Source organism: Apodemus sylvaticus, chromosome 3 (genome assembly GCF_947179515.1).
Source record: "Apodemus sylvaticus chromosome 3, mApoSyl1.1, whole genome shotgun sequence".
Taxonomy (NCBI): domain Eukaryota; kingdom Metazoa; phylum Chordata; class Mammalia; order Rodentia; family Muridae; genus Apodemus; species Apodemus sylvaticus.
This window is the reverse complement of record NC_067474.1, coordinates 139,937,204-139,958,777: the sequence shown is the minus strand read 5'-3', so window position 1 is coordinate 139,958,777 and position 21,574 is coordinate 139,937,204. Positions and strand designations below refer to the sequence as shown.

The following is a 21,574-nucleotide window of genomic DNA, read 5'->3' as shown; positions in this document are numbered from 1 at the left end:
CTCATTTCTAGTCAGACTTCACATGCTGAGCAGAAGGAAACATAGCCGGACTGGGACTTCACTCAAGAATGTGTCTTTATTGAAGAGTTTGTAAGAAAAAAGGATGGACCCTCCGTAAAAAGAGGAGATGTTGCCTCCAAACAGCAGGGAGGAATGAGACCTGGGCGGCTTCCCAGAAGCCGGTGTTTCCGGCATGACTGGCTTCCGTGGCCTGGCAAGACTACAGTGTGTCACTACAGCCAACAATTCTTACCCACCCCCCCTTCCTAGCGGTCTCCCTCCCCTCCACAATCCAAGACTCCCTACAGCCATTTGCCAATGGCGTTGTGAAGGTCCAGGAACAGATGCATCAGGCTTGTCCCTTAGTTGGGTCAAAGTGGATTTTGCTTTGGAAAATTCACAGGAATGTAAAATGGTCTGACTCTCTCAGTCCAACCAAGGGCAAGAACATCCTGCCCTTCTGAAGGGAAGTGGAGCGGAGAATCCCCCTTCTGAGGTGCATACTTGTGGGGCAGACAGACTATCAGTCTGCTCTTTATTAGCATGGAGGATGGAAATAAGGTTAGAGGAATATATAACATCGCTTTGAAAGTCACTGAGTTCCAGGGCAGAGGGAGTGAGCGCCCCTTTCTCATCCTGGCAGGCAGGCCCTCCTCAAGCCCTCCTCACGGCTGCCCAAGTCCTAGAGACGCTCACTCTTCTCCAGCTGGGAGATTGTCCTCGATCCGCCTGATGAACCTCATCCTGATTTCTGTCACGCCATCTCCCTTCAGAGTGTCCTGGACAAACTTGGCCTCCACAGCCATCTGGACCTGAGGAACAGAATGGACAGATGCCAAGTCACAGCCTCTGAGGAACCCCTCAGTGAGGCTAGAGCAGAAATGGCCATGGAGGGAGGGAGGGAAGGGGGAGGGAGGAGAGAAAGGGGGAGGGAGGCAGGGAGGAAGGGGAAGGGAAGGAGGGGGAAGGAGAAAGAGAGAGAGAGAGAAAGAGAGAGAGAGGGAGAGGCAGAGAGAGAGGCTAAAGTTCACTATATAAGCCGGGCGATAGTGGCACACGCCTTTAATCCCAGCATTTGGGAGGCAGAGGCAGGCAGATTTCTGAGTTTGAGGCTAGCCTGGTCTACAAAGTGAGTTCCAGGACAGCCAGCTACACAGAGAAACCCTGTCTTGGAAAAAAAAAACAAAAACAAACAAAACAAAAACAAAAACAAATCACTATATAAACTATATAAATGTATAAAACTTCCAAACTTTATTTTTTTAAAGATTTATTTATTATTATATGTAAGTACACTGTAGCTGTCTTCAGACACCCCAGAAGAGGGCATCAGATCTCATTATGGATGATTGTAAGCCACCATGTGGTTGTTGAGATTTGAACTCCGGACCTTCAGAAGAGTAGTCAGTGCTCTGAACCACTGAACTACCTCACCAACCTCCCAAACTTTTTTTTTTCTTAAAAGGGACTGATTCCCACAAAGACAGGATTGCCAACCCCAATACTCTAACACCAAAGACAGTGAGTGACCTCAAGCCAGCAAGCAAGCAAGTGGCATCAATCCACTTAAACTATGGCCCAGGTGACCAGTGTGGGACAGAGCTGCCATCTGTCCACTGTTCACAGGGAGCAGCACTGTCTCCGGCGTGTCAGGAAGGAGGGATTGTGACTAGGCAGAGGTGTCACAGTCTTAGACCAGGTCCTAAAGGAGGACTCGGATCTTATCTCTGCAGCACAATTTTCCGGGACAATGAGGCTGGGTAAGCCAAAGCCCTTTTCTCTCCCCCATTCAGCCACGCATTTACCAAGCAGCCCACGAGCTCTGGCATAGGGGGCAGAGAGCCCCACTCACCATCTCCAGGGCTCCCCGCAGCACCCCACACAGAAGGTTGGAGTAAATGAGGGCTGAGTGGTTATCGGGCAGCTCCACAAAGTCCACCAGCGGGTTATTTTCCAGGATGAGGGAGAATTCATCTCCAGCTGGGCTCCAGTTGGTGATGCTTGGAGTGATGCCCAGGTACATCTTGAACGCCACCTGTCGGGGACACACAACAGCACAATGGGGACCAGTGAGAACTATGCCATCAGGAAGGGGTTAGAGGACAAAACCATGCTACAAATCTTTAGAGATCTGGGGAAAGAGAAGCACCCATGCAGGACTCCATCTTTCTCCTTCAGGCACCATACAACTAAGCACTAACTCACCATCTGCCTGCCTGCCCCACTGGAAAGCCGGTGCCTTCAACTGAAGTCTCAGTGAGGAGGTTATCTTTGCTTTCCTTTTTTCTGTAGCTCAGGCTGGCCCGGAGCTGACTACACAGCCTACACTGGCCAAGAATTTGCAGCAACCGTCCTACCGTTGTCTTCCGAGTGCTGGAATTACAGGTCTGAGTCACATCTGCCCAAAATGCACACTCAAACCTCCAACAGCACTTGGCTACACTTTCGAAGGGGACAAAATTGGGCTTTAATTTCAGTGAGGCAGACACACCTACTGGCCTTGTCTGTCTGAAGGCAGGCTCTTGCTATGTAGCCATGGCTGACCTAGGATTTACATACAGACCATACCGACCACAGACTTGCTGTTACACTCACTCTGCCTCCCACGTGCGGGGATCTCAGGCATGCTGTTACACTCAGCAACAGCGAGGCCGTGATGCACAAGAGAGAGCCCAGCTACTCATGCCTGGTGGTTATTCCCAAACCAAGAAGGTTGCTTTGGTCCAAAAAGCTGCCTGATCTAATACGTTTTTAGGGAGATTAAGGGAGACAGTGAGAGTGGTCAATGATGACAAACTTCAGGGGGACAGGTGGTACACATAAATGACCTTAGCAATGACATCAGCAGTTTCCCGAAAGTCATGACATCTTCCAACATTTGACCGGGCCAAAAAATCTTCAATCAGCCGGACTCCAATGTTGTAGCCCCTTGGAAGGAAACCAGAGAATGGACCATTACAAAGTCAAAATGTCTTATATTTAAACATGAGGCTGTTGTTGGCTAAAGGAGGATACGGGGATAACATCCCCACGTGATCATAAGCTTCCCAGAACCACCAGGATGCAGCGTGCGGAAGCTGCCGCTGCCTCTTGTGAGAGGCGCTCACTCACATTCTATCCAACTGCTTATTCACGGCTTCGTCATTTTCGTAGTCCTTGCACAGCTGGGTGACAAGTGCCCCATAGGTCAGCGTGAATAGCTCGGAACTCTGAAAGAGATGCAGAAGGCAATTGGGACGAAGCAGAACAAAAGGTTCAAGGAGGGTCTGGACCAGCCTGGCTACAAGCACAGGATTCCAGAGAAGGCCACATCACCCCTGAGGAGCGGCCGGCAGGACAGGACTGCAGCCACACCCACTGTGAATTGGCCATAGAAGGCACATCAGGCACCTCACAGTCATTTTCTAAGACAGCAGCAGCCTCTGCCAACCCAGTCTCTGCCACAGCTGCCAGTCTGGGTCACCTGAACCTGCAGTGGGAGGAACAGCCACTTACTGGAGTCAGTGAAAGACAGAGCCAAGACACCAGCTTCTGTTTCAGGGCAGGTGTGACCAATGGCTTCCCCTCACCTTAGAGAGAGTCCTGACATGGGCTTGGGCTGTACTCCCAAGGCCTGGCATCTCTGCTGCTCATGAGAGGAGCTGGCAGCTGTGGGAGAACCTGGGTTGGCAGAGAAGGAAGATCCAGAGAGCCCATTACCCCAAGGGCAAACTCTCCTCAAAGTCAACAGTATGGGGAAATAAATTAATGATCCTTTTGACACAATGGTCTATATCTTAAAAAAAAAAAAGGGTAAATCTAAGAATACAATATTGGGGGGGGGGGTTTAGTACATTGGTTACAGGTTCTTACTGCTTTTCCAGAGCACCTGAATTTAGGGCCTAGAACCTACATCTGGTGGCTCACAGGCGCCTACGACTCCATGTTCAGGGGTGCCTCAGAAAGCACCTGCAGACACATGCTATACATAGACTCATGCACACACACACACACACACATAAGATAATAATACATAATCTTTAAAACTAAAACAACAAAGCCGGGCAGTGGTGGCACACACCTTTAATTTCAGCACATGGGAGGCAGAGGCAGGCAGATTTCTGAGTTCGAGGCCAGCCTGGTCTACAGAGTGAGTTCCAGGACAGCCAGGGCTACACAGAGAAACCCTGTCTCGGAAAAAAGACAAAAGAAAAAATTTAATCACAGTCTGTGTGTGTGTGTGTGTGTGTGTGTGCGCGCACACACACATACATGTATCCATGGAAAAAAGAAAAAAAATTTAATCACACAAGAACCTGTGTGTGTGTCCGTGTGTATGTGCACATACACGTACGTCGTGTCCATGAGGATATGTGTGCCGGGGTTATATATGGAGGTCAGAAGACAACTTTTGAAAGTACGTTCTTTCCTTCTATTATGTGGGTCCCAGAGATCAAACTCAAGCTGTCAGACTTAGCGGCAAGCAGCTATACCCACTAATCCATCTTAGCGACCCAAGAACACACATTTCATACACCTGGAACACAAGGCTGCTCCAAACTGGTTTCTATTACTGTGCTAGTTGGGTTTTTGTCAACTTGACACAAGCTAGGGTCAACTGAGAAGAGGGAACCTCAACTGAGAAAAATCCTCCATCAGACTGTCTGTCATAGCCTGGCGGTGGTGGCGCACGCCTGTAATCCCAGCACTTGGGAGGCAGAGGCAGGCAGATTTCTGAATTAGAGGCCAGCCTGGTCTACAGAGTGAGTTCCAGGACAGCCAGGGCTACACAGAGAAATCCTGTCTCGAAAAAAACCTAAATAAATAAATAAATAAATAAATAAATAAATAAATAAATAAATTCTAATCCCTTTGAAAGCTACTTTACAAACTGTTTAGGATAAAGAAGAAATGCAAATCAAACTTATGATCATGTTAGATACTAGTTTAGTTAATAACAGGAAAAGCTTCATTTAGCTTGCAATAGATGTTTTCAAAGTTAAGCAGAGAGTAGATGGCTAGAAACAAACAATTTAGACATGCCATTGACACATCTACAGTGACATGTCTGCCCCTGGGAGCACCCCATTCTACTGAAGAAGACGATGACGACGAGGACGACGACGAGCATCTAAGAGCCTCCTACGGAGTCTGCTTCAGATGTGGCGAGCTAAGACACTGCACAAGACCCCGCCCTTGCTTCAACTGAATGCAGAATGCTGTCCGAACTGGACAGACAGGATGCAGGGAAGTCAACTGCTGAACATAGCCAGGGCAAGGTGGGCAAGTCCTTCAAACTCACTGCTTCACAAAAATGCCTGCGTAGTCTGGGCTAGAAGGCCGAAGACAGATGTTCCAACGACAAAGGAAAGACTGCAGGTGACTGTCCAGGCAGCCGCTGTCTCTGTCATTTCTACAGTTGTGGAAGCTGCTTGCTCTGCACTTCCTGCAAACTCAGGTAATGTTTATTCTTTCTCAGCTCTCTGATGGAGTTGAAGACTAAATAGTCTTATAATTAAGCTGAAATTGGTTTGGATTTGAGAAAATATTTTAAGGTCTAATGAGCTATTCTTAGGTTTATATATACAAGTTTTGATAGAAAATATTTTAAGTACAGAACTCTAAACTCACCAAGATGGACAGATAATAGAGTACTTCATCTAAGGTTACCAAATACAAATGGACTAGACATTGTGAGTGTAATTTTACTTGACAAGTTTCCATAATTGTTACTATTTATATAGTTTACCAATATAAGAGAAAGAATCTTTTACCGGACTAAGGAGGAAAGTTGGGGATGGTTTGTACGCGGTGTAAAGGTTGTCTCTGCATTCAAATGCTGATTTCTGGGTGGAAATTTGAAGACAGGCCAGACTTTGGTATTGCTATTTTTATGAAGCATCACCTGTCTCAGAGTTATGTAAAAATTCTTCTCTATCCTAATTGGTTTAATAAAGAGCTGATCAGCCAATTAGCAGAGCAGAAGATTATAGGGCAGGACTTCCAATCCCAGGGAGCAGGTTCCAGAGAGACCACAGAAGGTAGAGAAAGACCACGAGAAGGTAGGGTGTGGAGAGACTATGTGGAGGGACCAGGATTCGCCATGAGAGAGCAGCCATGAGGACACACATGGACCAGAGCGAGCCAGGGTAATGGCTAGGAAAGGGGCAGGCGTACAGGCTTAGAACCTGCCCAGCTGAGTGCACACGGCTTGTTAATAAAATAGCGGGTCTCTGTGTCTTTATTCGGGAGCTAAAATGGGCTATTTCTGAGGGGATCCATGGACTGAATGTGTTGTTAACGTACTTGTGTCTCAGGGCTGGGATGTACCTCAGTGGCAGAGCACTTGCTAGGCCTGGGTCTGACCCTCAGCACCACAGACACATTTCTCAGCTCAACTCCAACAGCACCTTTTCTACCTCCAGCAGACTTGATATTTTTATTCTTGGTCTTAGTTTCGCAGTATCTGCAGTTCCTCTCACATACTTCTGTTTCATTTAACTGTGTGTGTGTGGGGTGGATGCATATGTTTTACATTTATTTATTTGTTTATTTAATTTACGTGCACATACATGTGCCATGGTTCCTGTTTGAGTCAGAGGACAGTTTGCAAGATTCATTCTTTCTTTCCACCATGTGGAGCCAAAGGATCAAACTCAGATCCTCAGGCTTGCTGGCGAGGGTGTTTACCCTCTGGGCCATTTTGCTTGCCCCATTTTTCTATTTTTATTGTGTGTACATGTGTTGCTGTGGACCAAACTCAAATACTCTAGGGGGCTGGAGAGATGGCTCAGCAGGTAAGAGCACCGACTGCTCTTCCAAAGGTCATAAGTTCGGATCCCAGCACCCACATGGTGGCTCACAACTATCCCTAAAGAGATCTGACATCCTCTTCTGGTGTTTGAAAACAGCTACAGTGTACTTACATATAATAAATAAATAAATCTTTAAAAAAAAATACTCTAGTACTCTATGGACTGCAGCAAACTACTGGCAGCGCTCTCCCCACCCCACCCCACCCCTGCCAAATTCTGTGTATGTGTGTCTGTCTTTGATGGATATGTCCATCTGAGTGTAGGTGCCCAAGGAGCAGCTGGAGTTACTGCTGGTTGTGAGCCATGGATCAAGATTGCCTTTGAGCTACTCCCCGCCACTGAGCTACTCCCTTCTGAATAGAGGCCTGTGCAAGATTTCCAAGAAAAAAAATCCAAAGCATTAAGGCCTAGGACCTTACAACCCTGTGTTCTCCCACATCGAGGGCCTTGTGGCAGTGTCACTGCAAGAACAATGCTCTCTCTTTTCTTTTTCTTTTTTCTTCTTTTTTTTTTTTTTGAGACAGTCTCATTAATTATGCAACCCTGGATGACTTGAAATTTGTTATATAGATCACTCATGTCTTGAAGTCACAGAGATCCACCTCTTCTGCCTCCCAAGTGCTAGGATTAAAAGTATTCCGCCCCCCACCATCATGCCTCACCAGAACAGGATGTTTCATTATCTCATTTTGTCTCCCATAGAAACTCAGTGAAACGAAAGGCAGTAATCAATGCAGACGGACACTGGGACGGGACTGAGGAGTGGTCAGCTCGAGGTTAAACAACTAAGACTGAAAAATTAATCTGGGGGATGAAACCCAAATGCCTCCCAGGCAATGTGTCCATTCTACCCCACAACTGCAATATTAATAACCCCCTCAATTAAAACAAATCTTAGCTGCACTAGAGTCAAAGAAAATCAATGTGAGCAGCAGGAAGCTCTCTGAACTCAAGTAAAACAGTCAAAGCGGGGTGTCTCCAAGACACCATTTGCCAGATATGCTGACTGAAAGGAGGCTATTAGGGAGGGAGTCGTTTTTTTAGTAAAGTCAGGGGTTTGGCACTGGAATGGCCTGAGCATGAATGGATGGAGACAATCCAGCAGTTACCAGTCCAGAGAGCTGGCACGAGAGCGTTAAATCAGGGGAGTTTTCTTTCCATTATTAATGAGTCCTTGGATGAAGACTCCAAGAGTCTCCGCCCTCCAAGACTGCTGAATTACATGCAAATCACAAAGTTAGCACAACCCCAATGTTAGCACGACCCTTACACACGCAGCTCCCTGAGTTCACCAGTGAGAAAAGGCAGGGGGTTCTGGACAGCTATGCTCACTGCCACAAGACAGACAGGCCTGGGGTCTGAGAATGGGGCTCCTGACTCAGGTTCTCCACACTTTCTGTTAATATGCAAGTCTGTCTGCAGCCTCAGTTAGGAACCTAGCCTACTTAGAACAATACACACTTTACAATATACAACTTAAAGGTCTATATGCTTTTAAAACAGAAGTGGTGTGGGGCTGGTGAGACAGCTCTGTGGTTAAGAACACTGGAGGTTACTCCAGAGGCCCTGGGTTCAATTCCCACATGAAGGCTAGAAGGCTCACAACTGTCTATAACTCCAGTCCTAGGAAATCCAATGCTCTCTTCTGGGCTCCTCCAGACATACACATGGTGTGCAGACAAACATGCTGGCAAAACACTCACACACATAAAATAAATAAAATAGGAATGGAGCTATGATATATTAGAAACAAAAAAACAAGTGTCAGGGAAGGCTCACGAAGGTGGTATTGTGTGAGGACCTGATGTAGGGAAAGACTAATGACACTCCTAAGAAGGCCAGCTGACAGTGTCCCCAGCATGCTGCCAGCTTGACACACACTTTCAATGACTCCCCCACAGCCTTACAATGTCATATCTACCACTACCACCTTACTGAGGGCAGGAAAATTTCAAGATTGCTGAAGCTGGCTAGTGTTTGGAACAGTGAAGAAACTGAAGATAGGGCTCAGTAGTGGCCACTGGACCAGTATGTGCCTAGGCCCTGAGTTCAATCCCCGACATTGGGGGTAGAGGGTGTCAGCAAATAAGCAATAAAACAGGACCCAATCCCAGCCAGTACAATATCCCGGTTGTTGTTAACGGTTAGAGTCTAGGACTTCACCTCTGCCATTAACACAGCACGTGGACTGGAACACCAGGGAGCTCTGCTCAGAGCTGCTGCTCTAACAGGCAGAGCTTGTTGGACAGATGGACTGTCTGGGTTAGCAGGGACTAAAAAAGTAGGCGTCAGATAACTTGAGCATTAGCCCTTTAGGTCTTGGAAGGTTTATGTGAAATACAGTAATTGTGTGCTCAAGGCTGGGCTCACTGGAAGAGGGCCACTAGATGGGTATTAGTCCCAAACAGTGGAAAAAGGAACCTGTTAGAACCAGGTACTTTGGCTCAGTAGGCAGAGGTGCCTGCTGCTGTGCCTGATAATCCAAGTTAGGTCCCAGAACCCAGATGGTGGGAAGAGAGAATAGACCCCTTCAAGTTTCCTCTGACCTCCTCACATACTGCGTGCGGCATGTCTTCTTCCCTGTACTAGCTAATTTTCTTTTCTTTTTCTTTTTTTTCCTTTCTTTTTTTTTCTTTTTTTTTCTTTTCTTTTCTTTTTTTTTTTTTTTTTGGTTTTTTGGATTTGTTTTTTTCGAGGCAGGGTTTCTCTGTGTAGCCCTGGCTGTCCTGGAACTCACTCTGTAGACCAGAGTGGCCTCGAACTCAGAAATCTGCCTGCCTCTGCCTCCCAGAGTGCTGGGATTACAGACGTGTGCCACCACCGCCCGGCACTAGCTAATTTTCTATCAACTTGATACAAGCTAGAGTCATCTAAAAGGAAAGAATCTTAATTGAGAAAATGCCCTCATAAGACTGTAGGGCATTTTCTTGATTAATGATTGATGGAGAAGGGCCCAGCCCATTGTAGGCAGTGCCATTCCTCGGCTGTGATCAGGGATTCTATAAGAAGGCAGGCTGTGCGAGCCGTGATGGGCAAGCCAGTAAGCAGCGCCTCTCCATGGCCTCTGTATCGGCGCCTGCTTCCAGGTCCTTCCTGCCCACAGTGCTTTTGATGATGAACTGAGAATGAAATAAACCTTCCCTCCCCAAGTTGCTTTTGCTCATGGCGTCTCATCACAGGAATAGTAACCCTAACATAGGACCCCCCCATAAATAAGTAAATCCATGTAAGAAAAAAAGGTAACAGCTAGATATGCCTGTAACCCCAGCACTGGGGAAATAGAGGCAGAAGAAACAGAATTTGGAAGTGAACCTGGGATAATCAGAAAAACCTTGTCTCAAACACACACAGGTGGCCACAGGGAGTACTTGGCAAGCCCAGAGTAGTATCAGCAGGAACTGGGTAGGAAAATGCAGTCCCCAATTTCATTGACTCAATGGACAGACTGCCGGTGGCAGGCACTGCTCTAGCTGCAAAGACCGGAGCACTAGAAGGGACAAACCCTTGCCCTGCTCAAGTTCCCATTCTCACAGAACAGACTGAAAACTAAAGTAGCTTGGGGGTTGTGGGGAGCACGCCTTTATTCTAAGAGCATGAGGGAAAGACAGGTGGTGGATCTCTGAGTTCCAGGCCTGCCTGGTCTGTACAGCCAAGGCTACACAGAGAAACCCTGTCTTGAATACTTGAACCCTCCCTTACCCAAAAGCAAACACTAATTTATAATGAGGTATTTAAAATGAAAAATGACAGTGCTGTGAGGAAATCAGCAGGGGTCCAGGGAAGGCCTCGGGCAGGCTGTGAGGTCTGAGCATGTGTGAATGGAGGAGGCTACTGTGTGAGGATCTAGGGGAAGGTTCTTCCAGTCAGAACCAGCAGCAGCTGGAGGAGCTCTGACAGCAGGAGCTCCTGGTCTCCCTAGTTACCACACAATACTAGAAAGGGAGACTGGAGGCACAGACTCAAGGGACACTAAAGACTTCAATACTGGCCCTGAACCAACCGATCAGAAGTTAAGAATCCTTACTGCTCTTACAGAGGACCCAGGTTCAGTTCCCAGCACCCTATCAGACAACTCATAATTTCCTATGTGACACACACACACACACACACACAAAACAAAAGTAATAAACAGAACTTAAAGACAAGAACGAACAAAATATAATACTCCAACGCTGCCAGGTGTGGTGGTGCATTGCTTTCATCCAAGCACTTGCTAGGCAGAGACAGGGGGATCTCTGGTTTCCAGGCTAGCCTGGTCTACATAGCAAGTTTAAGGTCAGTCAGGGCTATGTAGAGAGGTTCAAATAAACAACATCAATACTGAGTCTAAGAGAAATCAAATACTGTTAACAGGATACAAAAACTAAAGAATAAGTGTCTTCTCCTATCACCAAGGAAACCCCATCCATAATTTAACACTCTTTCCTCTAATCTTGGGTACCACTGCCCCCATTTTATAGCAGAAACTAATAATCACTTGAAAATGCCAAGGAACATGTATGTATTTTCTTCCAGATGACATTGTTTTCTAGCACAGCACTCTTAACTATTGCTATTTCTGGGGGCTGAAGAGATGGCTCAGCAGTTAACAGCACTGATTACTCTTCTGGAGGTCCTGAGTTCAAATCCTAGCAACCACATGGTGGCTCACAACCATCCGTAATGAGAAGACAGCTACACCGTACTTACATAAAATAAATAAATCTTTAAAAAAAATGTGTAGAGATGAATCACTGCTGTCATCATGTGTGTCTTAAAAGTGGTCTTAGAGAGAAAGGGTTACAAACAACTAGCCTGGGGTTGGGGTTTTAACTCAGTGGTGGAGCTCTTGCCTGGCAGGAGCAAGCAAGGCTCTGGATAAGGTCCTCAGCTCTGGGAATGGGGTGTGGGTGGGGGAGGACTAGCCTGGAATAACAGGGATTCCATTTGTGCTGGCTGTTCCTGGTATAAGACACAAAGGTGCAGGGGAGTGTAATCATCCTGTCCAGAGGGGAGTACAATGCTTCCAGATCTAGTCAGCAGGCAACCTCAGATGATCCAGCTAGTTTTTGGTGAAGTTTGAATTCAGAGTATCCTGCATATGCATCCTGCTCCTGAGTTACATCCCAAACCTGATGCACAGCAACCCCCACACACCCCACACACTCTTGTGTGATAAAAATAGTTTCAAGTAGCCTAGGTTGGCCTCCATCTTATCACGGGCTAAGGACAACCCTGAATTCCTGACCCTTTTCCTCTACCATCTGCGGGCTGGGATTCCAGGCATGCATGACCAAGCTTAGCTTATGTGGTACTGGGAATTAAACCCAGGGCCCTGTGCATGCTAAGCAGACACTCTACCAACTTGAGCTACATCTCCACTCCCATATATTCTGTTTTATTTGTTTTGTTTTTTGGATTTGGTTTTTTCGAGACAGGGTTTCTCTGTGTAGTCCTGGCTGTCCTGGAACTCATTCTGTAGACCAGGCTGGCCTCAAACTCAGAAATCCGCCTGCTTCTGCCTCCCAGAGTGCTGGGATTACAGGCATGCGCCGGCTCAGATATTCAGTTTTAAACTCCAAAACAAAGGCACAGCATGGGCGGTTCTACAAAACAATATACTAAAGGAAACAAACAAACAAACAAACAAACCACCTGACAAGAAAACCTTCTTCCTTGGGATTTGGAGAATATTGATATCCACCTGACACTCCAGACCCAGCCCAGCCCATTACAGGGGCCACTGAGTACTTAGGCCAGCTCACGCCTTAATGGCAAGTTCCCTTCTGACAAGACCACTGTCTAAGCTAGTCTCACAATGCCCAAAGCATAGTGAAAGGCTGTATACTCAGTAGTCTGAGATACTCACTGTGGAAATGGAGAGGGATGGATTTTAAACCTTCCTAACTCTTCCTAAGTGTGAATCTGGGTGTCACATAAGCGGTAAAACGCCCTAACATTATGCACCTATTAGGGGTTACCTTGTGGTAATGACATAATGGAAGCAATAGCCTAGCACCAAACACACAGTAAGAGATCAGTAAATGGTTGTTACTGTTATTGATTACCGTCACTGTTGTTGGTCTAGCACAGAGATGCACTCGACCTCAAGAGACCCGGGCGTAGCGGGTGGGGAGGCAACTCAGGGGTCCCCCAACCTGCCCCAGCGCAGGACGCTTAGGGAATGACCCACACTGGGACTTCCCCATCCCACAGCTCACAGCAGGACTTATTTGACAATCATCACTTGGAGCGCCAGCACCAGGCCCCTTCCCAGGAAGCTTCAATTCCGCCCGGCCCGCCGGGTCACGCGCTCAGTTACCATTTTCTTGCTCTCGGTGCCACGGTTCGCCTGCCTCGACATGGTGCCCACCGCTCAGTGCCGCCTCACCTCACCTCCTCACAACCCAGATCCCAGACCCCGGGAGGCGCCGATTCAACCCAGCCGCTGCCCCTCTGTGTCCAGGACTGACGGCCCCTCCTCACTGCGCATGCGCGGCCTGGCGCAGAGGCCCCCGGGATTTGTGGTTCAGCAGACCAAAGTCAGACTACAGCATCCGGCAGCTCTACCGGAAGTCCCACCCGTTGTTCAGTGAGAACTGCAGCTCCGGAATGCCACGAGCGCCGGGCTGGCTGCACCATTATGGCCGCTAGGTGGCACCCGCACCTTGTGGTAGTCCTATATTGTTCACAGAGTGTCCTTATTTTCCTCCCCCACCACTGGCTCTGTGATGCTCTGCAAATTCTTCTCTCTCCCAGATTGGTCTTGGAAAGTCCCTATTTTGAACTGTCTTCTGTTGCCGCAGCTCAGTTCCAGAAGCTCCCAGGATGTCCTGGAAAACTAGCAATGGCTCACACAGAAGTCTAAAGTTCATTATAAAAAGTTTGAATGACCACATACTCTGTGTCAGGATAGTTAACGGCTTTCTCTTCCAACTGCCATCTGTTCCCAAACCCCAAACACAGACAGGCCCTGCATCCCACCACCTGTGGCCTTTTCAACAAATCCAAGTCACTTGTCACTCTCTCACCCTCCCTTCTCTAGAACAGCTACCCTGCCTAGTTCCCAGAAAAACAAAGATGCCAGCTGTGGTGGCACTCAGTGCCTACTTCTAATCCCAGGCTTGCCTTCTGAGGCCAGGTGCTGGAGTTCTTTCGGGTGCTTTAAATATTAATGAGATATGAACACAGATACTGGGTGCAGAAAAGGCACAGAACAAATGTGATGCCCTTCGAGCTACACTATCAAGACAGTCCAACGAATCAAAACACAGCCCAACAATCAGTTGAGGAATGTGCTAGCTGACCAAACCCTTCTTACCCATCACCAAGGCAAAGCCCTGTCATCACTGACCACAGCCCTTTGGATTTGGCTCCCGCCATCTCTCCTTAGTGGTCAGCCCCGTGGGCGCTGTGCTTGGAATTAAGGTCTTCTCACTTCAGCCTGCTTGCCTGTCCCTGCAGTAACTATATACAATGGTGTACCAGCCGGCCTTCACCATGACAACTGGCCTGTCCAGATATTGAGCCAGTTAGGCTGGGAGAAGTTTGGAGGGGCCAAGAGTTTCCCCCAGTCTCTCCCTGAGGGTATAGGACCAGTCATTATTATACCCTTTTCCCTGTGGCGCAGACATTCTGGGGCCTCCTTACAGGCAGAGATCCCTGACTCTCCGTCCTGAGACCCGACCTTAAGAGGCTGTATGAGGGTCTGTAGAAAGGCGTAGAGGAAAACAGAGGTCTGTAGCCTTGGGAGAGCAGTGGGGCTACTCAAGAGCCTTCTACATTCCCAGGAGAAGGGACAGCTGAGGTGAAAACAGCAGTTGGCCAGCCTGTCTGTCGGTCTGGGCTCCTCCCTGCCGGCTGCCCTTGGCTGCCCACAGAAACCTGAGTCACAGTCACAGGCAGCCGCCTGACCCCACCCAGCCTGCTGTCAGGCAGGGCGGTTCTGGACAGACTGGAGGTGGAGCCTCTCCTTGCCTTCTCACAGACTGATTACTCCCCTCTCTGCCTGTGATTCCCGAACTTGGCCCTGCCTTCTCTTTGGGACTGTTCTTCTCACAGTCATCAGTTTTGAATTAAGGGTGGGGGTGGGGCACATGTATTGATCTATAAGGTCTCATCCTTATTCAGACTGACACCTAAAAACTCCTTGGGGTGGCTGTCCAGGCTCAGGAGCAGAGTGCAGCTTTGTCTGGGCAAGGCCCTGGGTTTCATCTCCAGCACAAACAAAACAGAGCTCCCTACACAGCAGGTCCCAAGTTCTCAGACTTCATTTTTTAACTCCAACCCTTCCCTCTCTACCACCTGTAGGGAGTAAGTCATTTAGGAAACCAGATACCCTTCCCCACCCTCATCTCCTGTTCCCTAGAAAAGAACGCGGTAGGAGTGGGACATAAGAAACTCAAGGTCATCCTCAGCCACACAGTATGCACAAGTCCAGCCTGGGCTACCAAAAAAAAAAGGGAAGGGGAAGGAAGGTAGAAAAGAAAAGAAAGGAAAGGAGAAACAGCTGGAGAGATGGCTCAGCGGTTAAGAGCACTGACTGCTCTTCCAGAGGTCCTGAGTTCAAATCCCAGCAGCCACATGGTGGCTCACAACCATCTGTAATGAGGATCCGATGCCCTCTGCTGGTGTGTCTGAGGACAGTGACAGTGTACTCACTCACATGCAATAAATAGATAAATAAATCTTTTTAAAAAAGAAAAGAGATTAGAAATAAAAGGAAAGAGAAGAGACCCCAGGACCAGTTTCTCATCCCTAGTAGGAGCTTGAAAAAAGACTTCCTCCAAGGCACCCAAAGGCTTGACCTCTGTAGTGCTGCATTTTAGTTCCTCCTGCCTAGGAACCTCTGCCCTTCTCTTCCTCCTCCTCAAGAACTGGAGGGAGAGAGGCAGCTGGTCATCACAAGCCTGAAGGACTTTTCCCGGTCTCAGGCAGCGGGCCCTGGAGGCTAAGGCTCCTTAGGAGAGGCAGTGTAAGTCACAGCCCCTCCTCTTCTTTGTGCTGTGCGGTGGGGGTGGAGAATCTGGTGGCTGTACTTTCCGCTACCCCCAAAGGCTCCTCCCACTTCCTACTTTGTGGGGGTGGAGGCAGCATCCCAGGCCCTAGTCCTGAGATTTGTATCTGAGTCAAACCTCCTGGCCAGCTCTGTTTTCTTCGGTGCTGGGTGGGTTCATCGTGGGCTCTGCCCCATGAAACCTAGGCGATTGGGAGCGCTTTTGCTGCAGCCTTCCTCCTAGAGAGGATATCTTTCTGATCTCCAATCAGGGATTTTCCCCAACCCCAGCCCAGCCTCATGGAGAAACTAACGATTCACTTGCTCTTGTCTATTTCCGTGGAGGGGGAGGAGACTGCCCTGGGCAGCTGAGGCGACAAAGTTCCCAGCCTCACGCTGAATGGGCAGGATATCCTCTTGGGGCTTTAGCCCCAGATGTTACACATACCCATGACTGCACATACCCATGACTGCACTTTCTTTGAGAAGGCATGTGGAGCCTTCACATAATCCCAAAGGTAAAGGTACCGGTCTTTTCTAAATAAATAAATAAGCAAGCAAACAAATAAGTAAATAAATCTGTTAATCCTCCATTGCTGGGCTAGGGGTCCTGGTCAGTTACAGGGAAGAGAAGAGAAGTGTCTACTCCACCCAAACACATTACAGGGCTGTAGCGCTGCCCTGACTGGGGGATGGGGGGGGGGAGGCACCCTCCCAGGCTCCCTATAAGCTCTTCAGCTGTGCCAGAACCCTCTAGCTGTGCTGGCCACTCCCGCTGACTGGCTAACTTTCAGATAGCCTGTTGGTCTGCAGCACTAAAACTGTGGAGCCCAGGAATCATAAATGTGAGAGGCAAGAGCTCCTCTCAACTTTGGTACCTCGAACATTCCGTGTCCGTGAATTTTTTTTGTAGGATGTTTAAGCCATATTCTTGTCTTGCATCCACTGGATGCCAGTAGCAGCTTCAGTTGTAACAACCAAAGTGTCCTTAAACACTGACAAAGGCCCTCCCGAGTGTCCCCAGCCAGGTTCAAAGAACTCCCCAAAGTCAGTCCTTGATGATCACACACACACACACACACACACACACACACACACACAGATTTCCAGTTTCTTCCCCAGCATGGAATCTCTTGATCTTCGACCCATTTAAACCCACTGTTGCCCTTTAATCCTGAACCCTCATCACTGTGGGAATCTCACCACTCCCATCTTTATTCCAAGACTGGGAGGTAGAAGAAGAAACACCCGAGACAGCTGTCCCCTTGCTAGGCTCTGCTCCTGAATTATTTAACATAAACTCTGTGAGGCTCAGTATGAGCCTGAGTCCAGCTCTGAACAATGCAAACCTTAGACCTCTTGCTTCACAACAGACAGTCATGGACTCTAGCATCCATATGATCACCTCATCCTGCAGATGGGGTGACTAACAGCAAATATGGAAGGTCATCTTAATGCTCTTTTACATCTGAATTCCCTTCAACATCCCAACCATCATCAATGTCATATTTACTCAGCACTGCCTAGATACCAGCCTCCATGCTAAGCACTTCATTTGCATTGTCTTACTTGATCTTTACGATGACTCAAAATACTTCATGGCACCATTTATGTTATTTCATTTTTTTATTTATTGTGAAGCGTATCTCATACATCCCAGTTGCCCTCAAAATTGCCCCATAACCAGGGGTTTTTATTTATTATAATACTATTTAAAGGGAGTTTTCTTTATTATATTCCTTACTTTTAAAAATTGGTGGTGCTGGGCGGTGGTGGCGCATGCCTGTAATCCCAGCACTCTGGGAGGCAGAGGCAGGTGGATTTCTGAGTTCAAGGCCAGCCTGGTCTACAGAGTGAGTTCCAGGACAGCCAGGGCTACACAGAGAAACCCTGTCTCGAAAAAACCAAATCCAAAAAACAAAAACAAAAACAAACAAAAAAAAATTGGTGGCATGTGCCTTTAATCCCAGCACCAGGGCAAAAGAAAGCAGATCTCTGTGAATTGGGAAGCCATTCTGGTATACACAGTGAATTCCAGGCCAGCCCGGACTACACAGTGAGAGACCCTGTCTAAATATATATGTATTTTTCCTTTTGTTTGCTTATTTATTTTTTTAAAACATTTATTTATTATTATATGTAAGTACACTGTAGCTTTCTTCAGAGATACCAGAAAAGGGCATCAGATCTCATTACAGATGGTTGTGAGCCACCATGTGGTTGCTGGGATTTGAACTCTGGACCTTCAGAAGAGCAGTCAGTGCTCTTAACCACTGAGCCATCTCTCCAGCCCCCTTGTTTGTTTATTTTGTTTTCTTTTTTCTCTGTGTAGCCCTGGCTGTCTTGGAACTCAATCTGTAGACCAAGTTAGCCTCGAACCCAGAGATTTGCCTCCCTCTGCCTCCAGTGATGTATTACTTTCTTAATTCTACACATGAGTGTGGAGATCAGAGAACAACTCACAGAAACTGGTTCTCTTCTGCCACGTGGGTCCCAGGAATTCAACTCAGATCATCAGGTTTGGCTGAAAGCACCTTTACCTACCAAGCCATTTTCCTGAAGCATCTCTTCAACTTCTGATCCTCCTGCCTCCACCTTCCAAGTGCCAAGATTGCAGGCCTGTGTCATCACACCTGCTTGATGTGGGGCTGGAAATGAAGCCCAGGGCTTAGCACACCTAGGCAGTCACTGTGAACTAAACTACACCCTGGCTCCTCTACTGCTAGCTTATCAACTTTCGAGTTCCAGGAGATTTGTCACCTCTTAGCTCTAGTTGCTGGCCTTTAAGACCATCCTTTTCTAAAGTCACTCAGCCTCCAGTCCTGTCGAGTCTTCCCAAGCCCACACAGGGTTCAAAGCTCCAGTACTTATTACACTTATCGGGATAGAGACTGCTTCTAGGTTGCCTGAAACCTCTACCATTGTACTCCCTGCCCTCTCCCTTTGAATAACTGCTCTGTGGAGGTGCTCTAAGGAAGGAGGGTCCAATGGTTAGGAAGGGGATGGAGGGACAGGGAGACAGTGCCTCCCTGGCCCTAATCTGTAGACAGCCAGAGAACTGACCTCCAAGTCAGGACAAAGAGCAGGGCCATGGTAGGCAGAGCCCTGAGGCCCCTCCTTCCTTCCCTCCAGTCCGGTCCTCTCTGCACCAGCACCTCCACTATCGATCCACCTTCCCAGCAAGCGCCCTGCACCCCGTTCCAGGCCAAGCTTAACTTGGCCTGAGGCCCTCACCTCAGCGGGCGGGCATTGAACCAAGAGATAGGAGAGCCCACTCCAGAGTACAGAACCTGAATATTTTCGGGGAGGAGGGTGAAGAGAGGCTTACTACTCTTTATCGCGACGTGCCTTAGGAAAGAGAATCCTTCTGGAGAGATGTGGGGGCGGGAGGGGGCTTCTGATGAATGTAGGGGAGGTTCAAAGCTAGGACCACCCAGTTTGGACCAGGGAGGGCCCCAGCAGATTAGAGACCTGAGTAAAACAGCCTTACAGGGTTGTAATTACTCCCAGAGAAACAGAGAAGACACCAACCCTAGGGTGCAAGAGGAAAGGCGCCTTCACAGCCATCACCAGAAAAGAGAAAGGATAGCCCTTTTAGGAGTCTCTATGAGACCGTTCTTCAGGCGTTGCAACGTCCCCCCAGGAAGATTTTGTCAGAGGCAGACTTGGGAGAGAATTTAGACTTCATGCTGGAGCCTCCGGCATCCAGAGTGAAAATAGGGGATCCCAACCCAGCTCCCCATTCCCCCAGTCCCAGCGGCGGGTGAGTCACCCGAGAGCTCCCTACATAGTCTTCAGGCGCGCGGCACGTACCAACGCGCGGCCGCAGGGGGAGGCAGCGTGGCCGGTAGCGTGTCCCCAGCTCGGTGTCCGCCCTGCGGCGACCGCAGATGGAGCATCGTGAGAATACCGGAGCTGCATCTCAGGGCGGAGTCGGAGCCCTCTGGTTGTGCCCGCGGTGACTCCGAACTCCATCACTGCGGGGGCGGTCATCCCCGCGCACTTGGTACATTCGGAGAGGCCAGGCCCAGCCCGGGCGGTACAATAGGGTTGGGCCGCGACCAGGACTGGGCCGGCGCGGGGCAAAGGAGCAGAATCGCGGTCGCGGAGGACCGATCTCGGCTAGCTGGCCACTCAGCTTTATTAGCCACCGGCCTCGACCTCTCCCACTCCGAGCGCGGCCGCCTCTGGGTCTTTGCCCGCTGGGCGGGCCGGGCGGGATGTGCCGCGGGACCCTGGTCCTGGCCTCCGGCCGTCGCCGCCGCCGCGGCTGAGACCCCCCCCCCCCAAAAAAAAAAAAAAAAAACCTCCAGTGACGCCGCAGCCATGGAGAGTGGCCCGCGTGTGGAGCCCGGACCGGGCGCACCCGCAGGTAAGCCGGGAGCCACACGAGAATGAGCCCGGAGGGAGGCCGAGTAGCCGCAGGGCGGCCAAGGATGAGGCTGGCGGCTGGGCGGGGACCCCTCCCCCGCCGCACCCTCTGACCACTTAGAAGTTTAAAAATAAAGGCTGCGGCGGCTGCCGAGGCTCGGGGCCACAGACGCATCTTCTGACAGCTGCCTCCTCCCCCCAACCTCCGCGCCAGGACGCACGGGGCATCGGGATCCGTGGGAACCCAGCTAGGGAATCGATGGGGTGACCCTTCTGCCGCAGCCCGGTGCCATCCTCTGTTCCCCACCCCCACTCTCCTTCGAGATCCACCCCAGATTCTGAAGATCCTCTTTTACTGAGCTGAAGCTGCTGTCTTCTCCATCCTCCCTGGGCACGTGTGACCTTAGCCTTAATGTGTGTGTTAGGGGACCAGATTCTCGGATCTGGAACCATGCATACCGAAGCTAGGCCCTCGTACCCCCACGCCCAGGCCCTGGCCCAGACCTCGCCCCCACCCCATCCGTCCAGCTGCCGCGCAAAGGGCCTGTTGCTGTTGTGGGCCGACCAGGAGAGGAGGGAGACGAGGGGGAGGTCTTTAGCAGTGGCTGCCAAGTAACCCGCCGGATAAAGGCGAGGGGGAGGGGGAAGCGGTATTGTTTGGGGCGCGGGCGGGAGCTGGGGAGTGGGCCGCCTTCCCAAAAGCCAGGCCTACTTCAGAGCCCACCCAGTCTGATTTGGGACAGGAGTGACAGAGGTCTGCCGGCACGACGTCACTTCTCTGGGCCGGAGTCTGTAGAATGAGGTGACCGCTCAAGGATGGCACTCTGACATGCCACATCATTCCCCCAGACTGAAGATTTTGGAAGCTCTACACACACACACACACACACACACAAAGTCTCAATGCCCTAGACCACCAAAGCTCTCCTTTCCACTCCTCACCCCACCAACCACCAGTGTCCTGGACTTCTGCAAATCCCATTCGATCTGGGAGCAGCTGATGAGGGGGTGGGGACAGGATTCTGGTTGGGCCTGGTGTTGGAGGGAGGACTCTTTCTTCCTGGAAGGGGAGGGAAAACCATGATCACTGAGGACTCAAGTCCTGATATACTGACACAGTCATCCCCACACTCCCAGAGAGTCCCCAGCCTAATCCTGCCACCTCCCTGCCCCTTGGGGTGTGGAGCCCAGAATGAGAGTATCTATAGGTGTGGAGAGCACCCAGGATGACGTGGGGCTGCCTGGCTGTGGGTGGGCTCCTCCCCGTGTCAGTGTGGGTGCTTAGGAGGGGGGACCTAAGACATGTAAGAGGACATAGAAGAGTGGTTCTGGAGGTTCTCAGGCTGAGTTGGCGACATGGGTGGTGGGGTTTGTCTTGGCTCTACAGAGCCTGAGAGAGGACACCAAGGGAGGCCCAGCCTGGTCTAGCCATCTG

The 21,574-nt window shown here is 49.5% G+C and overlaps 2 protein-coding genes across 10 annotated transcripts in view; one reads left to right on the top strand and one right to left on the bottom strand.

Moving 5' to 3' along the window:
* Positions 1 to 57: 57 nt before the first annotated feature.
* Trappc3 (trafficking protein particle complex subunit 3) lies at positions 58 to 13,268 on the bottom strand. Its single transcript, XM_052177360.1, has 5 exons — positions 13,096 to 13,268; positions 3,112 to 3,209; positions 2,829 to 2,928; positions 1,853 to 2,035; positions 58 to 812 (listed from the first exon to the last, which is right to left on the bottom strand). The coding sequence occupies exons 1-5, from the start codon at positions 13,135 to 13,137 to the stop codon at positions 693 to 695; spliced, it is 543 nt and encodes a 180-aa protein (XP_052033320.1). The 5' UTR covers positions 13,138 to 13,268; the 3' UTR covers positions 58 to 692.
* Positions 13,269 to 19,599: 6,331 nt separating this feature from the next.
* The window catches only part of Map7d1 (MAP7 domain containing 1), a 24,100-nt gene continuing 22,125 nt past the window's right edge, over positions 19,600 to 21,574 (top strand). For 7 of the 9 annotated variants that reach the window (XM_052177359.1, XM_052177357.1, XM_052177355.1 and 4 more), the window contains exon 1: positions 19,600 to 20,140. In XM_052177359.1, the coding sequence (XP_052033319.1) occupies positions 20,095 to 20,140 (46 nt within the window). In that variant the 5' untranslated portion in view covers positions 19,600 to 20,094. The remainder of the gene's footprint in view (positions 20,141 to 21,574) is intronic. The other 2 variants (XM_052177352.1, XM_052177354.1) reach the window with 2 other exon arrangements.